Source organism: Lissotriton helveticus, chromosome 1_1, assembly GCF_964261635.1.
Source record: "Lissotriton helveticus chromosome 1_1, aLisHel1.1, whole genome shotgun sequence".
In the NCBI taxonomy this organism is placed as follows: domain Eukaryota; kingdom Metazoa; phylum Chordata; class Amphibia; order Caudata; family Salamandridae; genus Lissotriton; species Lissotriton helveticus.
The window spans coordinates 203,877,136-203,896,247 of NC_136057.1; the positions used below are offsets into that span (position 1 = coordinate 203,877,136).

The following is a 19,112-nucleotide window of genomic DNA, read 5'->3' on the forward strand; positions in this document are numbered from 1 at the left end:
GGCTTGTATTGCTGCTCTTTCACTCTTAGACTCATTAAATTCACTCTTAGGCATATTAAATTCAGCTTCCCTATTACCTTGAATATAAATATCAACCAGGAGACCTCACAGAACAGCTCACATTTCTTGTGTAAGTTCTGATGGCCACCCAATGTTGAGGGAAGACTGCAGCCTGCCTATAGGTTACAAATAGTGTGCAAAATAGGAATGTGTGGATTTGCAGTTCCATGTAGTCCTAGAGTTTAAAGTTGATTTGTATTTCAACTGAGCCCACCCAACAGGCCGTCATTCCTGTGAGTTTTTCAAGATGTGGTCTCGTGGCTAGAGGTGCTGACTTGGAAAGTGAGGAACCAGGTTCAAAACCAGGCCTTCGCTCAACATCCTGAGTCTGAGAAAATCACGTCACCCACTGATACCAAAAAATAATAAAAAAATGTGTAATACCTGGTTCCCCAGTAAAGCTCTGTAATGGCCTTGGGACAAGTTCAATCAACATTCTGCAAACAAATTGTTTAAAATGTCTGCCTTGTCTAAATACCTGTTAATGTATGTCATAAGCCGTAACGTCATAGACAACAAATAGCTTTTTTTGAGATTTTAACTTCATGATCAGTTGGACTGATAGTCTATTTTGAAACCAATCAGTAATTTTTAGGAATCTAATGCACATAATTGCACTTTAGGTTTTTATGATGTAGTGTAATATGCAATATTGTAAATTGGGTTTATTGTGAATAGTTTTTAATATATGCAGGTGAGGTAATTTATATGTAAGAGCTACATCCTGCAAACCATTAAACCTCAAAAATAAAAGTGTGCTATGTTCTCCAATTGTCAGTGTTAAGCATTACATGCATGTATATTGGTGTTGAAATTATTTGACAGTTTATTGCATATTTGTATATGCTTTTAGCTTTTAAAACCGAAAAAAGTCTGCTGCTACTGTTTGAAAAAAAAAAAAGTTCTTCATTTCACCTTATTTTTTTGTTTCGAAACCCCCAAACGTATTGGAAGCCATGTGTGGTGTCGCACCAGTCTCTTGACCTAAAGACATGGATATCTCCGAAACCTTTCCTTCTTGAGGGCGGGATAAAAATGCCACCTTTTCAAATATTTCAGGAAACTATTTTTCTAAAATTGTCTTGTGAACGTCATCAGAAAGCGAAAAGTTACCTTCCACGCTAGACCTTCATGCAGTACTTCCTTAGAAAATAGTGTTCACACATTGTGTTGATGTTTCTCACCAGGTGAGCAGCACATCATTATAATGATACACAAAAACATCACATGGATGCCTGTGCATGCCGCAAGCCTTCTAAAAACCCAGTTCTATTTCCAGATTCAAGGCTTCCAAGTGCCACACAAATAAGCATCTTGTTCGTGTTAAAAACTTTATTGTTTATAAACATTACAGCAACATCTTGAAAATAAATTCAGTAGCGAGGTGCAGAACCCCTCTGCATGCCAAGATTGAATCCTCACTGAAGGTGATATCGAGAACCACTGTAAGGAGGATATATCATCAGTTTTTCAGGCATTATTTTATGGGTTGGACTAAAGGTTGCCAGGGTTGGTTGAAGTTCTTTCCGGGTTGTTGGTCAATCCCTGTCTTTTCTACGACACCTCTAACTTGTTTGTGCACAAGTCAGCATGCATAGCCCACTTCCAAGTGCTAATCAGAAGTGAAATGTAATCCATAGCAAAATTAATTGAGTGTTAACTAGCTTGCCGAAAGTGATTCAATAGCATGGCATGGAAGCATTGCTTTGGCCCCAAAGCAGTGCTCCTGCACTATAGAGGAATTCAGTAGCCAACAGTTGATCAAAGATCATTCAACTTTGAAATGATGATATTAACTCTAAAGCTTTGTGTTTTGTTTTTGCTCAGGTGACTGGTTATGGATACCCTTTTACCACCATTGCTCGCAGCCGATCATCAGCGATGGAGACCTCTACACCAAACAAATCCATTGGGACCCTCCATTCATCCGACCAGCATGCGCAACTGATCCTGGCGCAGATTAACACTATGAGAGGTCAAGCAGATCTGTGTGATGTACGACTGGTGGTGGGGGATTCGCAGTTTGCAGTGCACAGGCTGGTGTTGGCTGCCAGCAGTCCTTACTTTGCCGCCCTGCTCTCCGGAGGCATGAGCGAGTCCTCAAAAGAGGTGGTGCAAATCTTGGGTGTGGAATCCAGCATCTTCCAGCTTCTCCTGGATTTCATTTACACAGGTACAGCAGAGGCAGATCTCCCCCCAGAGGCTGTGCTGTTGTAGCAGGAAGGGATATCAAGGTAGTTTAACAAGACTGGCCCCCTCTCCCTTAAGAGCAAGGGGATTTGTAGGCTACAATATGTGCTACTGAAAGATGGGAAAGGTTTTCCTTACACACAGATGTTAAAAGGAAGGTAAAATGAGTCCACATCTGGAGAGAAGCAATTTCCAATAAGGAGTATCAGCTGTGGAATATATGCCCACTGACAGGGAGGTGTGCTATTTTTACAGTGTGTTGTTACAAGCTGTAAAATAGGAAGGGGCTCTTTTAAAAAAGAGGTGTTTTGAAAAGTGAAGTATAAACCCGCACATTGAGGAAGCCTTTTACAGTGAGGGCTTACAAGCTTTAGGTTCCAAGCCTAAAATGTAAAGTTTTTTTTATTTTAGGATGTTTTGCTATGGTTATTATATATGTTGCAGCTGTAAAGGTGCTCTTTCTGTTTTTAACCCCTTCCCCTGCAGGTGTGGTCTCCATCAGTCCAGCAAATGTGCAAGAACTTCTGACGGCAGCCGACATGTTGCAACTCACCGAGGTAGTGAACCTGTGCAGTGATTTTTTGAAGGGGCAGATTGATGCCTCCAACTGCATTGGCTTCTTCCAGTTCTCTGAGCAGATCAGCTGCCACGAGCTGCTAGAGTTTACGGAGAACTACATACACACACACTTTTTGCAGGTACAGAGTGGGGAGGAGTTCCTGGCACTCACCAAGGAACAGCTGGTGCGCTTACTACGGAGCGAGGAGCTGAGCATCGAGGACGAGTACCAGGTGTTTGGAGCCGCCATGTCCTGGATTCTCAAAGATTTGGTCCAACGTCGACGGCATGTGGTAGAGGTGCTGGACCCAGTCCGATTCCCACTGCTGCCACCACAGCAACTTATGAAGTACATTGAAGGTAACATTGTTTAGAACATCATAGCCTCTACCTGTAAACCGGAAAGTCCATAGGTATTTTTACATAAAAGGGGAAAATATTTTATTCTTGGTAATGGTCTTTGTGGGCACTTCTTTGCAGGGGTTCAATGGCAGATCATTTAGGGCCATTGTTGGAGCTGTGTGTGGATCCCAGCAGTTGATTTGCAGATTGTGCTGTAGATCCTGGCTGAGGTACATTGCTAGAGCTTCTCATTTGTTTGACTATTAAAGCAGCAGAAGGTACTGCAGCTCAGTTGTGGCACACACTAGCTAGGTTGTGGGTGCGCTCCTGTACAGGAATAACATGAGATGATGCAGGTCACGAGTGAAATACAGTAGCATTGACCTTTGTCTGTTCTATTTCATGTTACTGAATTATTGTAAGGTCTGGGTTGCGGTGAATGTGCCACATTCTTCATTCAGACCTGAGCAGGGATGTGCTTTCATCTGGCAAACCACAGAAAGACCAGCATGGCTCATTGCACAGCACCTTCCACCTTATCTGACCATTGCACCCCTCTGTGGATTGATTGCATCTTCCTATGTCACAATCCACATGTCCTTCTGTCTTGTTTTTCTTTTTTCTTTTACTGTTTCAAAGTGTTTGTTCTGAGGTGTCAGTGTAACGCTAAAAATAGATATGAGCTAAAACCGTGTTTCGGCCTTGTCCCGACAGGGCGGTGGGCCAGAATGCCTCTAGCCTAAACATTACCACGTTGTATTTGGTAGGCACCAGAACTGCAACTCTCCTACACACACACTTAGACATCTCTACTGACACCCTGGAAATGTTATCTAAATCCATCACACCTGCAGACGCGCCCCTCCTCCTTCAAACACCGCTTTTGACTGACCTGTGCAAAAGCATCTGCTCCATCATAACACTTTAATATAGTGAACTATGTATATAGAATTACCTGTTAAAATTGCACTTGAATGTACTATGTAAAATTGGCTTGCTTGAATATCTTCTTCATGGCGAAATTGAACTTGAGTAATGTGCCCAGGAATATTTGCTCCCTGACAAAATTATTCTAAATCTGAATGACTCAAGCCGTGTGCACCTGTTACCTAGCAAAACGGCATTTGGGTCAGCTGCCCAGTAACTTTTACTCGCTGGCATGAGAGTGCACACATTCAAAATAGCTGCTCCCTGACAAATTGAATTTGAATTTATGGTACAAACTCTTTGATCCCTGACAAAAATAAACATTACTGCTACATTATCAGAAAACACAACCACAAGAAGATTAATAGAATATATATATATATGCCTTTAAATTTTTCATACAAACACAATAAAATATTTTGCACTTTTAAAATTTCATATATTTAATAACACCTTTAAAAATACAATGCATATATAAAACAAAGGGAAAATCATCTAAGACATTACACTTGATCTTCACAAACAAGCACGTTCACTTTTTATGGTACCTGGTCTCAATGGATTCATTAAATAAAATGTACAGATCTCCAGTGCATTGCAGATCATGTCTTCAACAATTAATCAACACTTTTCGGTGGACACCACAAATAACAGCGTCCTTCTTCAGGACAATGTAAATATCTCTTCCCCAATATTTTGTCATATGATATCTATAAAAGAACATAAACATTAAGCATCATATTTAAACAGCAATGCATAGGCATTCGTGTCAAACGCAACATTTAATTTCAGATATTACTTAAATAAAATACATGCAACCAGTTCCAAATTAAAACCCTATACATCCCCCATCCTTGCTTTGTGTTAATTCACAATTTCAAAAAAGAATTCCTCTTCATTTTGTGGTATACAAACCCCCTATGATTCTAAATAACACCATAACTCCCTAAATTGGTATTCACTCATTCTTATTACAATCCTTAATTGTTATGGATTATAGGCACTCGCCAGCTGGAGATGTTGACATCAATAAATTATGATCACCAACCAATCCCTTATTCCTCAACAGGAGATATATGGTCCTGCCTACAATTTTTTTTAAAAAGGAACAAATGTCCATCAAAAAATCCTTCCATGAGCAGGCATCTAGCGATCACCAAACAATGAATCATCTCACCTGAGTACACCCAAGGATGATGCTCTGACGCGGGTTATGCTTGTGTTCCAGTAAATATTTTCTACTCTGTGTTCATGGGGACAGAATGTATAATCACGCCTTCCAGGGAGTATTTAACCATAGGTATTCCACTGTCCCTGAAAGGGCAACACTTTTCACTTTAAAAATATGTAAGGCACAAACTTTGCGCCTACCTAACCCTCACCTATAAATAATCGCCCGGCTCTCACCACACTTGAAAATAGCTCCCCAGCATAATGTATTCCAATATACCACCTTCTGATAGTCTAAAGGGAGGGAGAAACCGTATATTGAATTCCTCAATATTGCTTGTCATCACCAGCATATATCATATCACATTTCCCCTTTGTTTAAAAGTAACCTAGGCAACATTACATCCCTTTTATCCCAAAGTAGTAGGAAACTATATCTTCTCACAGATGAAAATCTCCTCATTTGGTTCTAAGTTGCTATTACACTAATGTTTTTTTTTTTTAAAAAAGCGTATTCTACTGACCTGTATTTTCAAACTCTATCCGTCTGCAATGCATCCATGGTCACCTCCAGAAACGAAATACCAAACTCACTAGTACGCCAGTCCATATGTCCAATATCAGTACAAAGCACCTTGCATTGCCCTCCCGTGCGACCCTCACATATCACCTGACTTCTCATGGAGTCTCGAATGAATCCAGCATTTGTATTTGGGCGCAATCTTTGAGTAGCTTTTTTTCCTGGTGCCTCCTAATGTTACCTCTCATGCTTCTCAATCAGTACACAAAATATACCCCACTTGTCTGCCGTTTGTATATCTAATACTCTAATATACAGTGCAGCGCACACACCGGTCTACATCTCTACCTTCAAAATCCATTGTCTAATGTATCCCTGGAATCAGAAATACTATGTGGCACATGACGCATCGCTTGCACTCAAAAGAATCCACCTCCTGCCTAACGTAGCAGTCATCTTGGAGTGGCTTCTTTGCCCAGTATTATAACTATACCTCCTTGTGTTCCTGTCAGTCTGTATCCTCCAGGACTTTTTAAAATCAGATGCCTCTTCTTATTACAGTAACAAATGCATTCTTTTGCAGCTTTAATCAAGAGGATTCTGTTAAGTTAAAACATAACCTTATCTCTTACCTTACTAATTAACTAGTTGCTATTGGGCACCCATAAAGGGTGTAGATAAGCCAGAATATATACATCTGCTTTAAGAAGCCAATTAATTTAGACGTATGCCCTGTCCCCAATTGTTCTTGTTAAATACTGGCTATTATTTGTCCTTTTCCACTCCTTGATCCTAAAAACTATAGAAACATATCCTAAATATTTCTCTAGATGTGTACCAGCATGGGAAAAAAAATCAACACCTAGCGCCTGTATTACACAGTGACGAAACATGCAAATTCTTCTCTACTATTCTGTCCACTTGTAAAGATATTCAATTTTAACATGAAGAGCTGCTTTCTAACTTTTCTTACTTTGTCAGTATTTCCTCCTCTCTTCTTTACTGTAAGTTTTTCTAATATGAACCAATGGAACGCGCTTTCTCCATGCTCCATTTAAAGGAAATGGTCCTCTGAGTTTTTCGCCTACCTTGTTCTGAAGGCCAACCTATGTTCATTAATATTAACTCATAATTCACGACTAGTTTCACCAGCATAACCAAGTCCATGTGGTCAAATAAACCACGTTTCTAGCTCCAACAATTTGTGAGTGATCCAGTTTCATATATCATCCCCTAATAACCTTGACATCCCCTATACACTGTTGCCATGCATTGCACCCTCCACATCTATGATTGCAGTAATCCTTTCTTTGTTTAAATGTACTTGTATCTGGGGTCTCTTCACTCTGTACGTATGGACTAGCTTTTCCCCTGAGAAGCGAACAATGGTCTTTCCAGTTTTGCACTATCCTCACTGTTCAAGATTTTCCACTTCTTATTGATGACATTTTTAATGCTTTTATTCACCCCAGAGAAATTACTCAAACACAATCCTATCAATACTGCACTCTCCCTTAGATTGCTGAAACATACTCTCCCTATTATAATACCTAGCGCTCTTTGAGTGCTTTATTGATTTCTTGGCTTACCACCTTTCCTTCAGTTTGTTGTTTACAAATTCAGAATGCCAGTCCTAATCCTCATTTGAGGTACACTTTCTCAAGAAACGGAGCAATTGACCAAAAAGAATATGATATTTTAGGCTCTTTGGATGGTAACTTGAATAAGGTAGTAATGGATTTGTGTAAGATGGTTTTCAGGATAATTTGACTTACCCTGAGACTTCCTTAATCGAAATGTCAAGGAAATCACATTTATATTTACTGTTGGTGACTGTGAATAGAAGACTGCTATCACCCAAATTCAGCCAAGTAATGTACCCATCCAATGGATCCTCGGGTCCTCTCTCAAATAAAAAAAATAATCTGTGAAGTGGGTACCATTAGTTCACATTTTCAAAAAAAGGGGGAATCTCACTGTAAAGATATATGCACTTGCTTCCAGACTAAAATGTTCACCTTCAATATCCGTACTAACCTCCTAATCCCCTCGACATAATTCTCCATGTGTGCAACGGTAGGAGACTTATCCTGCCCCCAAAAACAGTCAATCAAGTCAATCATTTAACATTCACTCACTTAGCATCCCACTGTCATATGTATTCACTCTTATTCCACTGAAACACTCCATCAACATTACAGATCTCCTCATTCAGTGCTTGCAACATGACCTCTTTTTAACCAAACCCTGACATTCACTTTCATCCTTTGCGGAAACAAATATTGGCTTATTCCAGACAGTACATCTTTCTGCTACCCCACCTACACAAAGCAAACAGTACCCTCACCATACTCCACAAAATCGCTTTCACCACTTTTACTCCCTATCAGCATGCCTATTTCCATCTCGTATACTGCTGCCAGGGACATAACACACACTTTATATACAACTTCTCTAACCTAATCACTTCAAACTCCATCTTTAGCACTAACACCTACCAAACTACGTTAAGCATGATCTCCATGCTGTCTGTCCAATCTAGACAAGTACCCTATAAGAATGCGGAGACGGAAGTTCTCAAGATGACCATGTCTTCTCCGAACTCTCACTAGAGCTCCAATCTTCTTGTGAAGTGTCACTGGGGCCAAGTGAACTGGAGATCCAGAAACAAGGAGACAAACAAATAGATTAATTTCCCTCTGATTTCTTTTATAGAGACCTTCCTGGTGTTGTGTGGAGAATGTCCCTCCTTCTTTCCTCTGATATGGTGTTGCAGTGGCCTTTGGGCTATGTAACGTGATAACAATTTTGGCGGACCTCGGGATGAATCTCTCGATCATATGGGAATAGCAGGCAGGATAGCGCCAGAGTTATCATGTGATCCAGGATTGAAGGGGGAAGCAGAGAGCTATTAGTGGACCTCAGTGCATGGAAGCGGCTTAAGCATTCTTTATGTCCGCAGATTATTCATCCTATATGCTGCAGCTGTGAAAGTAAGGCTGACATATGAGAGTGAGTTGTCGAAAGTCAAGTGTGAGGTGGGATGAGAAGAGTGAGCTGGAGCGAGGAGAAGGTGAAACAGAGTGGGCAGGGTGATGGGAGGAAGAGTTAGGGAGAGAGGGATGAGGGTGTGACAGAAAGGTGGAGGACAGTGAGGAAGCAAGAGGGAGGACGGTGAAGCGGAGAAAAGAAATAAGGTGATTCAGAGAGACAGAGGAGGTGAAGCAGACCGTGAGTGTAGGATAAAGCAGCGAGAGAAGGGTGACATGGAGAGGGAGGAGGTTGACCCACAGTGATAGGCTAGTGAGATAAAGAGAGGGGGGGTGGAGAGAAATGAGGATGAGGCCGAGAGAAAGAAGGGGAAGGAACGCAAAAGAGCTTAGGTACAAATCCAAGAAAACAGAGTCAAACTAGTAGGAATGACACTGGCAATGGGTAGTGTGCAGCTCTACCTCTATCAAAATGGATTTGGCCCATCAAAGTTTCAGCCGTGCATCAATGCTCCCAATACAGATTCAGATGGTAGTTTAAAATGCTGCTGTGTTGTCCAACTGTTTCAGAAATATATTTTACCAATCCAGACTTCACATGAGAGAAATAAAGTTTTAACTTTCCACTCAATAGATTCTGAAAGTAGAGGCTCACTTCGAGGTGCTTGGCAGCACACCGAAGTCCCATTTAATATATATTTTTATGTTGAAACGCCCAGCTGCACTTTACAGCCAATTCCTATGAATTAACTTGGGGAAATCCATCTGTGCGTTGTCTATAATCTCTGCCTCGGACCAAAAGAGGTCTAGCTACAGGCAATCCTATTGCTTGAGCTTAAAGCTGTTGATGACGTCTTGAGGTATCCTACTGCTGCTCCAATTGAAGATGCGCTTGGATCTAAGCAGCACTACCACATTTTTCTTCTTCTTGAAGTTAACCTCTTCCCATTCTCGTTTCGCTCTGTTGTCTCCTTCATTGCATCTTCCCCGCAACTCTCCATCTTATAATGTTTTAGAATTTATTACTACAGACTCTGAGTTGTATCTTGAGGATTGTTTTAAGTATATGACTGTATCGCCATACTCTGTTCCAAATATCGGTTGTCACCCTATAGTTAAGTTGTCATAGTTTACAGTAGGAACCCATAATTCATTGACTAGGTTTGGAAATTGCAAAACACATTTTCTTCTTTGCTAGTAATTATGAATGTCATACAACCAGAGCCATCCACTCATTCTGATGGCCCCAGTCTAGGCACAAGAAATACCCACTGGAGTATGCCACGTAGAGATCATTGAAAAGCCTCTTCAATACAAAGATTGTCTTTTCTATCTGGATTGAGTCCTCTGGATAAATGTTTGTAAAAATTAGACACTATGCCCTCGCCTATTAGTTACTAGGTAGTAGGCTGACCATGAACTCTTTACGAGAGCAGCTGTTTAGATGGGAGTTCCTAATCCTCTTTTATTTTACCATTTTATTTTTTATCAGTATTTTTAGAAAAGAGTTAAAAAAGAACAATACATGTAACTGCATTCAAATTTCATTGCCCAAAACCATAGATCAGCGGTTCTTAACCTTTTGAATTTTGTGGATACTCACTGAATCACAACTGGAAGCATGGGTCACTCACTGGCCTAAGAAAAGTGTACAATTCGAACCTCCAAAGCATTATACAGAAACCATTAAATATTACCTTCTCACATTATAGAAGCTTTTATTTGATTCGTAATTTTTTTATGGGAAGGCTGGAGCTTTCAAAATGTAATTTTATTTCTAAAAGAGAAAGCACCTAATGCGTGCTGTTGCTTTGTTGGTGCGTTCCAGTATTTCAGTTGAGGCCACCAGTTACAAGTACCAACTTCATTTTAGCCTCCAATTTCAAATGTCTTCACATTTACAGAACATTTATAAAATGTCCTTTTTTGGGGGGGGTTCCCTAAATATATTCTTTATTATTTGCTAATATTGTTTAACTTTTGAAACTGTTGTGTACCCCCTGAATAGGCAAAATGATCCCCAGGGATCTGCAACCCCAAGTTAAGAACTACTGCTAGACCTAATATGACAGTGTTCCATAGTTAAAGCAGATAATCCACTTCCACCCCTCCACACTCCTCGTTTACCCCATCCTTTAATAGATGGATAAAAGACATGTGAGGTGTATCACAGCAGTAGTCTACAAAGTTTGTGCAACTTTTATGGGTACAACATATGTATAAAACATTATTATTTAATTTCCTTCAGATCCAGTAATATTTTCTTATTCGTCTTTGACTCTGTTAATTGTCGTCTCTTTTATCTCCAGGACGGGAAATGAAACGGGTTTAGAGATTCTAATTGTAGGAGGTAGACAAGACTAGAGGTCCCCTAGTCTAGAAATAGCTTTTATATTATTCATAATCTTTTTGTATGGTTTTGTGTTACAGTCAGTCAGTCTTTCCAATGCTATTACATTCCAACATCTCAGATATCCTAAATTTAATAGGTGATGGTTTCCTTCTTTTCCAATATGCTACTATAAGAATCTAATCTTTGCTGCCGGTAGGCTGTTCCAAACCAGCACCTGATCTACTTTTGCCTGATAACTCAACTTGGATGAACAATGTCCCAACAGCGCAAATGCCAATTCATTGGGTATAGGCTATCCCACAATATTGATTTGTGGCTTCCAAGATTTTTGCCCAGGAGGGTTTGATTGCTGTACAATCCCACCATATGTGTGAAATCTTCTCGTACCACACATCCTCGCCAGCAAAGCAGGTGTGTAGTCAGGAAAAACATGTGTAATTTAATGGGGTAAACATAAACATACAAGTCATACACTACTTTATAATGCATTACCCTTGTATCACTGGTCACATTCTGTGTCTCACGCTCCATACCGGACTCGTGCCCTGGTGTTGATGTAGCCATAGCGTGCCCATAGCAACGCCTACCATGCCTATTCCTTCTGGCCAATCGTAAGCTTTGGAAAGCATCCTCTCCAAGCCTCCGCTTCGCTCCCCATTGGTATGATAAGGGTGAACGCTGCAGCATCATCATCCAGCTGACACGGACACCACTGCGAGGCTAGATTCTTGCAGCGCATCTCTTAAACACATCAGAGGATCTTCCACAACCACGCTGGGTATGTGCTACACCTGTTACTGGTGCTTGGGTCCCCATTGTGGCACCTTTCATTTAATTCTTTAGCATTAACTTTTGTGGTTGTTCATCTTCTCGCGGGTAAGCCTTTTTTATTCATTTTGTTTTTCTCACTGCCAGACCATCTATCTTGTTGAGTTTCTGCTCAGTCCATTGACACCATTTCTGTTTCCTCATTTAGCTCCCACCCGGGGTCCCCATCTAAGTACCCTCTTCACCATAACTGTCAAGTTTGGTGTGCACACTGGTTGTTCATACTCCATGTGTCAGATACGGCGTCAACTATGGATTATCTTGACGTGCCATTGCAGCTCCATAGTATGGAGTAGTTGTGATGTTTTTTCTTAATCCCTAGCTCTCCCCACATTCTTTTGGTCCTGATGAGACCTTACACTATATAGGGGTCGGTACGTCATCGACATATACAAACGAGCCAGCTATTCGGTCCCTTTGATTCATACAAGAGCGCGTTTCATTGGCTAATAATATTACAGTGTGGTTGTTTTGTTTTTTGTAAATATGTATTTATTTTGTGTAATGTCTGTATAATTGTTATGTATTAAATTGATTTTCTTTCTGTTAATTAGCTCAAGTGGGACACTGACCACATAGTGTTTTGTATTTATGAAACAACAGAAATTTTCAAACACAATGATTGTTTGACTTTTTTCCCCTTAGTATTGACATCCTTGAACAGTATTATGTTATTCTGCCATTGTGCTTGTCTATATATCGTTGATTCCTATACATCTCCAATGAGAACTGCTTTTCTTCTGTTTGAGATTCTTAATAGTACATTTAACCTCCTCTATATTGGGTTCCTCAAGGGCAACTTTCTGCTCTTCTCTGACCTGGGGTAAACAGACAGATGTTGGGTATTTTTTTTCTTTTTTTTCTACCCTATCGGGTCTGCTGTGTAAAGTGAGTTATAAAAATGTAAACGTCTCATACTTTATATCCCCGGATACAAATAGCTGACACTACCTATTTTAAAAGTTTGTTTTCATCTTCTGTCTGAACACCCCTTGTTAAGAGCGTGCCTACTTTTATTATCCTGGTTGTACAAGTTCTTCTTGAGGCAGAGAATAACCAGTTCGCCTTGTTAGTAGATATTGCATGTAATTTACCACAAAGCATTGTACTCTTCCTTAATCTTCTTCGGATATGCTTTATGGGTATTTTCAGCTTGTGCAAGTTCACTTTCTAGCATCTCTTGTTCTCTGCGTCTCATTTATTTTAGGTTTACGAAGCACACATATACTCTTCCCACGAATTACTGCTTTGAACCCGTCCCATGTGCATGCATGATTATTGTTGTCTTTGGAGCTTGAGTTGAAAGTACTCTGTAATATGTGTATGTAGTTCTTCCTTAAGCACTCTGTCCCTAAACCAGAAAGGGTGAAAGATCCATTTGCCTGTGGATGTTGAGAATATCCTATGAAAAAATGATTTCTTAGGGTGGAAGGTAGAAAGGAGTGTTTTTTTGTATGCATTACTTAATAGTGCATGTGTCTGGTATGCATGAAGGGACACTATTTAGTTCCTTCGGTTTATATTAAATTCTCTCCAAGCATCTCTCATACCTGTGGCTTTGTAGTATATGTTAAATACTAGAAAAATGCATACAGTGAGATGTGTGATGCCATGATCTTTCCAAGAGAGGATTCCAAATTGAAACTCCTGTAAAAACATGTCGTCTTTGTAAGTATGGCTAAAGTATCAAAAAGTTTAGTTGGAACTTGTCCTGGCCTGTGTTTGGGTGTACACCGTGGCTACTGTTACCTTCCTCCCCTGAAGAGGCTTTGCCACTATTGCATATCTACCCCCTGTGTTGATTGTATGAGCTATGAGGGTATCCCTACATAGTGTAGGTTACAGGGACATGTCAGTCTATACACGACGTTCTCGCTGTTACAGTTTGTGTGTCCTCTGAGTGTCCATATCTGTTTTTATAAGGGTTCAAACACTCAAGAATAAAGTCTTGAAGTGAGTAGCTTTGGCCCCTTTTTAATACACTTATCACTGTATTTTATGCACAATTAAAAAATTAACCCGCTCCACTGTAATCCGGTGTCGCAGTACACCCTATGGGCACTCGGCCTATGGGGTGGGACCCCGATGATGAAGCATGTCACCAACTAGGTTGGTGAGTGAGGGGTCTTCTTCAAGGACATGCACTGTCCGGTAATGGGTTGGGGCACACTGTGCGGACCTGAGCTGTGTGCTCTAGAAGTAGAGATTCTTTTCTATTTTCTTTCCCTCTTTGGGTACTCCTCCTTTGTTGTTGCATTGGTGTTCCTTTCCCTTAAGAAACTGGCTCACTGAGATAGTGGTCTCAGTTTGTTGGATTTTCATATGTGAGCTTGCAGAACTAACTTTTTACTTTTTCACTGGGGTTAAGGAAAAGTTTGTAACTGTTTTTGTTGTTGTGCTTCTTTGGGGGCATCGTGCCTAATCCCTGAGTAAGGCAGTTTTAACTAGTCCTCAATGAAATGTAATGGTCATCCATGCACCTTCCCCATTGATCTGTACTACAAATAGTTTTTGGGTTCCTTCAAGCCAGTGTATGTGTAGGTATGGGGGCGGGGGGGTCTTATTACAAGGCATTTTACCGCCCCCCTCCTAAGACCAGCGTCCAAGTAACTAGATGCATCCAGTCATTTTGTTTGACTAACATGCCTCCACCTCCTCCCCCCAACAGGTTTCCAATCTGTCCGTTAGATGTTGGGCTTGCTGTGCCTCTAGTGGGCTGGTTCGGCCCTGCAGCGCATGCGGTGCAAACCTTGGCCCTGTGCTTGCTAGAGTGTATTTTCTTGTGGCTCCATCCCAGTCACACAGATCCTGGTCCTCCCCTAGCTCCTTGCTGTGTGCTATTTCTTTCAGATGTGCCTCACCGCAGCATTGGTCCAAGACATGGTCCTGTAGACGTAGCGAGTCCAGGGTCCGAATATGCTTTACTGTGTGGCAGCCCCGCAGAGCGTCACTTCCAACTTACTTGTGCCTCTACTGCCTCACTTAGCCTAATCCCTGTGAAAAGATCAGTCCTTCATGTATTTTTGCCAGCACCTATAATGCGTTTTGGAATGTGCAGCGTGCTACGCCCTCACCATCCTCCTTAGGGTCTTGTCTGCACCATACTAAATCCACTGACTCCCGCCGCTGCTGTCCCCGCTGTGCATGTTCTGTGGATTCCTAACACAGGTTAACTCCAAAGTCAAGTAGTTGTGTTTTCGCTATCATTTAGTATCATTTTCTTGTAATCTGCAGTTTGGATGGCCACTGTAGATAGTTATTTACCCTGGATTTTGCCAAAGCCTCCAGTTATCTTTTGCATTATTTTTATAGTATTAGTTAGAGAATGTGGGCTTATTAGGTTACATTTTTCAGTATTAAGATGTTGGTCTTGAGTCATACCCCACTCATACGAAATGGAAAACCAATAAGGTTTGACCGAGTAGTGGTGTTGTATTGGAAACCTCCCACCTTATTTTGTCGATCAACATTTTTCTGCTCAGCATTCTTCTAGACCAAAGTGGAGCTCTAAATCCTTTAACTCCCTCCTATTTCTCTGTACTGTATTTCTCTGTGTTTTGTGCAAGGATTAAGAAGTGAAACGTAAAAGGCCTGTACATGGAAGAACCTAGGATACTTTACAAATCAGAGCCTTTTTGTAAAGTTTACAACTGAAGAAAAGTAAGCTACCTTGCGCAGGATAAAGTTATTTTGTAACATCCTGCTCTGTTGCTCACATATCGTTCACATCTGATTTGGGCGTGCAATGGTTCATAGACCGCCACCTCTCTGGCTATATTAAGATTCCTGAAGATTTGTGTCAGAAGCTGTTCAGATGTTCTGGAAGCAATGGTGGCCTTCTGACAACGCTTCCATCTTTATAGTTGAAGGCTGTGTTCTTGGAAAACTAGCAGTTGGATTGCTGTACCTGGCTAATATTAGAGCCTTGCAGGCAGCTAGAAATTAATCAGAGAGTTCACATTACCAACGTAAATCACTTATGGGTTGTTACCCTGTCCAGGAGTGAAAGATTAGTCATTAAATTGGCATAGTTGATTCCGTCTTGTCTACACTGCATCTCCCTCTCACATATATTCAATATAGGATACTGTAAATTGTCAGTAAATTAAAGTTGATGATAGGTCCCTTTCTCTGTTGGAAACTGTTTATGGCAGAAGGTGCAACGATTTGACGCTCACTCTACCAACGTTAAATCAGTTTGCACAGATTATTCTGATGTCTGAGAAATATGTAGGAGCCATGTGGACAACTCAATATGACTTCTAAATATGGTACTCTGTGCCAGCTTGAGGACAGTTACCCATTAGAGCAAAGCTATGTTTCATAAGTTGGTCACCCCCAACACTTGTCCGGTCCTAAGGAGCCACTGTTCTCTTTTTCTCTACTCGGTGGCCTCTTCAAGAGTTTGGGAAAAGAACAGCTCTAGATAAAAGGGTGAAGGAACGTCATTCATTCATGTGTTTCTGGCTAATCGCTGGACCCCTCCTGAGGCGACAAGCCGGGAGGTAGATTGTTTCATAAACTGTTAGCGTGCTAAATTGCTGAATACGAGCATTTTAAACGGCGAATTTTAACATTTATTTTTTATTATTGCACTTACTAGAATTTTGCCCTCACCAGACCTTGACCCTGCACATAGACGGTAACAGCCGATTTGCGGGCTGAACACCGAGTCCAGGGGAATTCATTCCTAGACGGCAGACATCTTAGGTGGGAGGCGTGAGCTTCAACAGCGCTCTAGCCTTCCCTACATAAGGAAACGGCAATCCTCCGCGATAGCGGACGCGATTGGTGGACGCACCCTCGTCAGCGCCGGAGTCACGCCTGAGTCAGCCCGTCTGCGCCCGTCCGCGCCTCGGACGAGCCCGACGGCCATGGCTGTTTCCTTTGCCTCCCAGATGCCTTCCACAGGTATCTATTAGTAGAGCTATAAATGGACCCAAAATAACCCCACGTCCTATTAAATATAGCTCTAAACAATTACTAGCTCTGAAAACCCCTAGACAACCGCTCTGCTGTCCTTTTGATTTAGACAGAGAGAATAATATTTGCCACAACTGCATTCTTGCATCAAATTCTGTTGGGATAAAAAAACTGGAGGATAGATTCATTAAAAAACTTACTAATTCTGGTTCTGGACTATTTACATTTCTCAGCTTGAACTGTCGCTCCCTACCAAAACACAAGACAGAAATATTTAACCTATTACTAGATGAGGCTCCCGACGCCTTGTTTGTGACTGAAACGTGGCTTCAGGCAAGCTCCGGACCGGATGTTGCCATGGCTCTCCCTGATTCTTATGCGATTGTACGCTTGGACAGGATAAATATACTAGGAGGAGGCATAGCCATAATTTTCAAAAAAATTTATAACTGTGATTTCAAAAAACTCCCATGTGCTGGATGCAAAGGTGCCATTTTTAAAATTATACTGGCCCCTAATTTCGCCTTCTCAGGAGCACTCATCTATCGGCCACCTGGTGCGGCTTCACACTGGTTGACCAATATGTCAGAACTTATTGGCCCCTTAGTAATGAAGGCTGCTAACTTTACTATCATTGGTGATTTGAATCTACACCTGGACAATGATCATTGTATAAATGCCCCACGCATATCGCTGGTCATCTATTAGACCCTATTTTTTCCAACATTGCTAATATGGATACTTTCCCTGCTTTGCCTATTCCTTGGTCAGACCACTATCCTATTAAATTCTCATTTCAAGTAAGACTGTCAAATAATGACCCCTTGTTGGCTCCAACTTATGTCATCAGGAAATGGAAAAGATTAGACATTAACATTCTGAATACTTTTCTAGAAGACACTACACCTTGCACTAAAAGAGTGCAAGATCTTTCGACATCTGTCCAAACATGGCTTATGACAGCCATCGACTCATGTCTGCCCAAAACGAAGTTAAGGGGTCAAAATCAACGCCCCCCTGCCCCATGGTTCAATGATTCTATAAAGCAAGAAAAAACTAAATGCAAAAACGCTGAACGTCAGTGGAGGAAGTCTTACTCGCTAGAAACTAAGAAGGAATATAAAATAAAACTAACACACTACCAAAAGATGTGTAGTAAAGCTAAAGCCGACTTTGTATGTACCAAGATCACTGCAGCTTTCAATCAATCTAAAACACTTTTTAAAATAGTGAAAGAGCTGGCTGGCTCAAATACTTCACAAGCTCCACCTGACCTTCATAATACACAATGTGACCAACTAGCTACTTTTTTTGTAAACAAAGTAGATAAAATATATCAGAGCATTGAACAAGAACAGAGTGAACATAATGAAGCTAATACAGAGGCTCCAAATTCCCCCCCTTGACAGACCGAGCAACCTCACTGACATCCTAGACCCGAATATCGGCTATACTCATACTGGCCGACTAGCAAATTGGCCTATGCTGGACATTGATACTGTCATTGACCTAATCAATACGATAAAATCAGGTTCACCAAAAGACCCACTACCGTGCTCCACTTTAAAATTACTTAGCAGGAAAGCTATGTCTATTATCACCGATCTTTTAAATAAATCCCTACAGGAAGAACATGTGCCAGATGAGTGGAAACATGCAATGATCCATCCATTGCTAAAAAAAGTTGACGCCGATCCAAACTTGCCCTCAAATTTCCGGCCAATTTCTCTTCTCCCTATTTTTGCCAAGATTCTGGGGAAACATGTTCACCGATCTCTCACAGATTTTATAACTACCCATGACCTATTGCCCCTCCCATCAGTCAGGCTTTCGGGCAGGCTTCTCAACTGAGACCACTCTATTGGGTGTTACAGAAAATATCCGCGCTATGATAGACCGAGGAGAAACGGTGGCACTTGTGCTTCTTGACTTCAGTGCCGCATTTGATACGGTGTCACATGCGGTACTAATGCGGACTCTTCATTCAATAGGCATCTGTGGAGCTGCCTTAAATTGGATAAAATCATTGCTAGAAAATAGAACGTTTCAAGTATATTCACAATCTGCCTGCTCCGATACCCTTACCTTCAAACACAGAGTACCACAAGGCTCAATTTTAAGCCCGTTACTTTTTAATTTGTTCATGAGTCCACTTGCAAAAGTAGTTGAAGAGACTGGCTTGCTGATGTTCTCCTACGCTGATGATTCTCAGCTTCTTTTCTCCCTCCCCTCGTCGGAAAGTAATGATCCC

General features: G+C 41.1%; 1 protein-coding gene across 2 annotated transcripts in view; it reads left to right on the forward strand.

The window, feature by feature from the left end:
- Positions 1-19,112, forward strand: part of IPP (intracisternal A particle-promoted polypeptide) — a 77,132-nt gene that overhangs the window by 9,933 nt on the left and 48,087 nt on the right. For both annotated transcript variants that reach the window (XM_078664122.1, XM_078664058.1), the window contains exons 2-3: positions 1,888-2,233; positions 2,737-3,168. In XM_078664122.1, coding sequence (XP_078520248.1) covers positions 1,942-2,233; positions 2,737-3,168 — 724 coding nt within the window. In that variant the 5' untranslated portion in view covers positions 1,888-1,941. The remainder of the gene's footprint in view (positions 1-1,887; positions 2,234-2,736; positions 3,169-19,112) is intronic.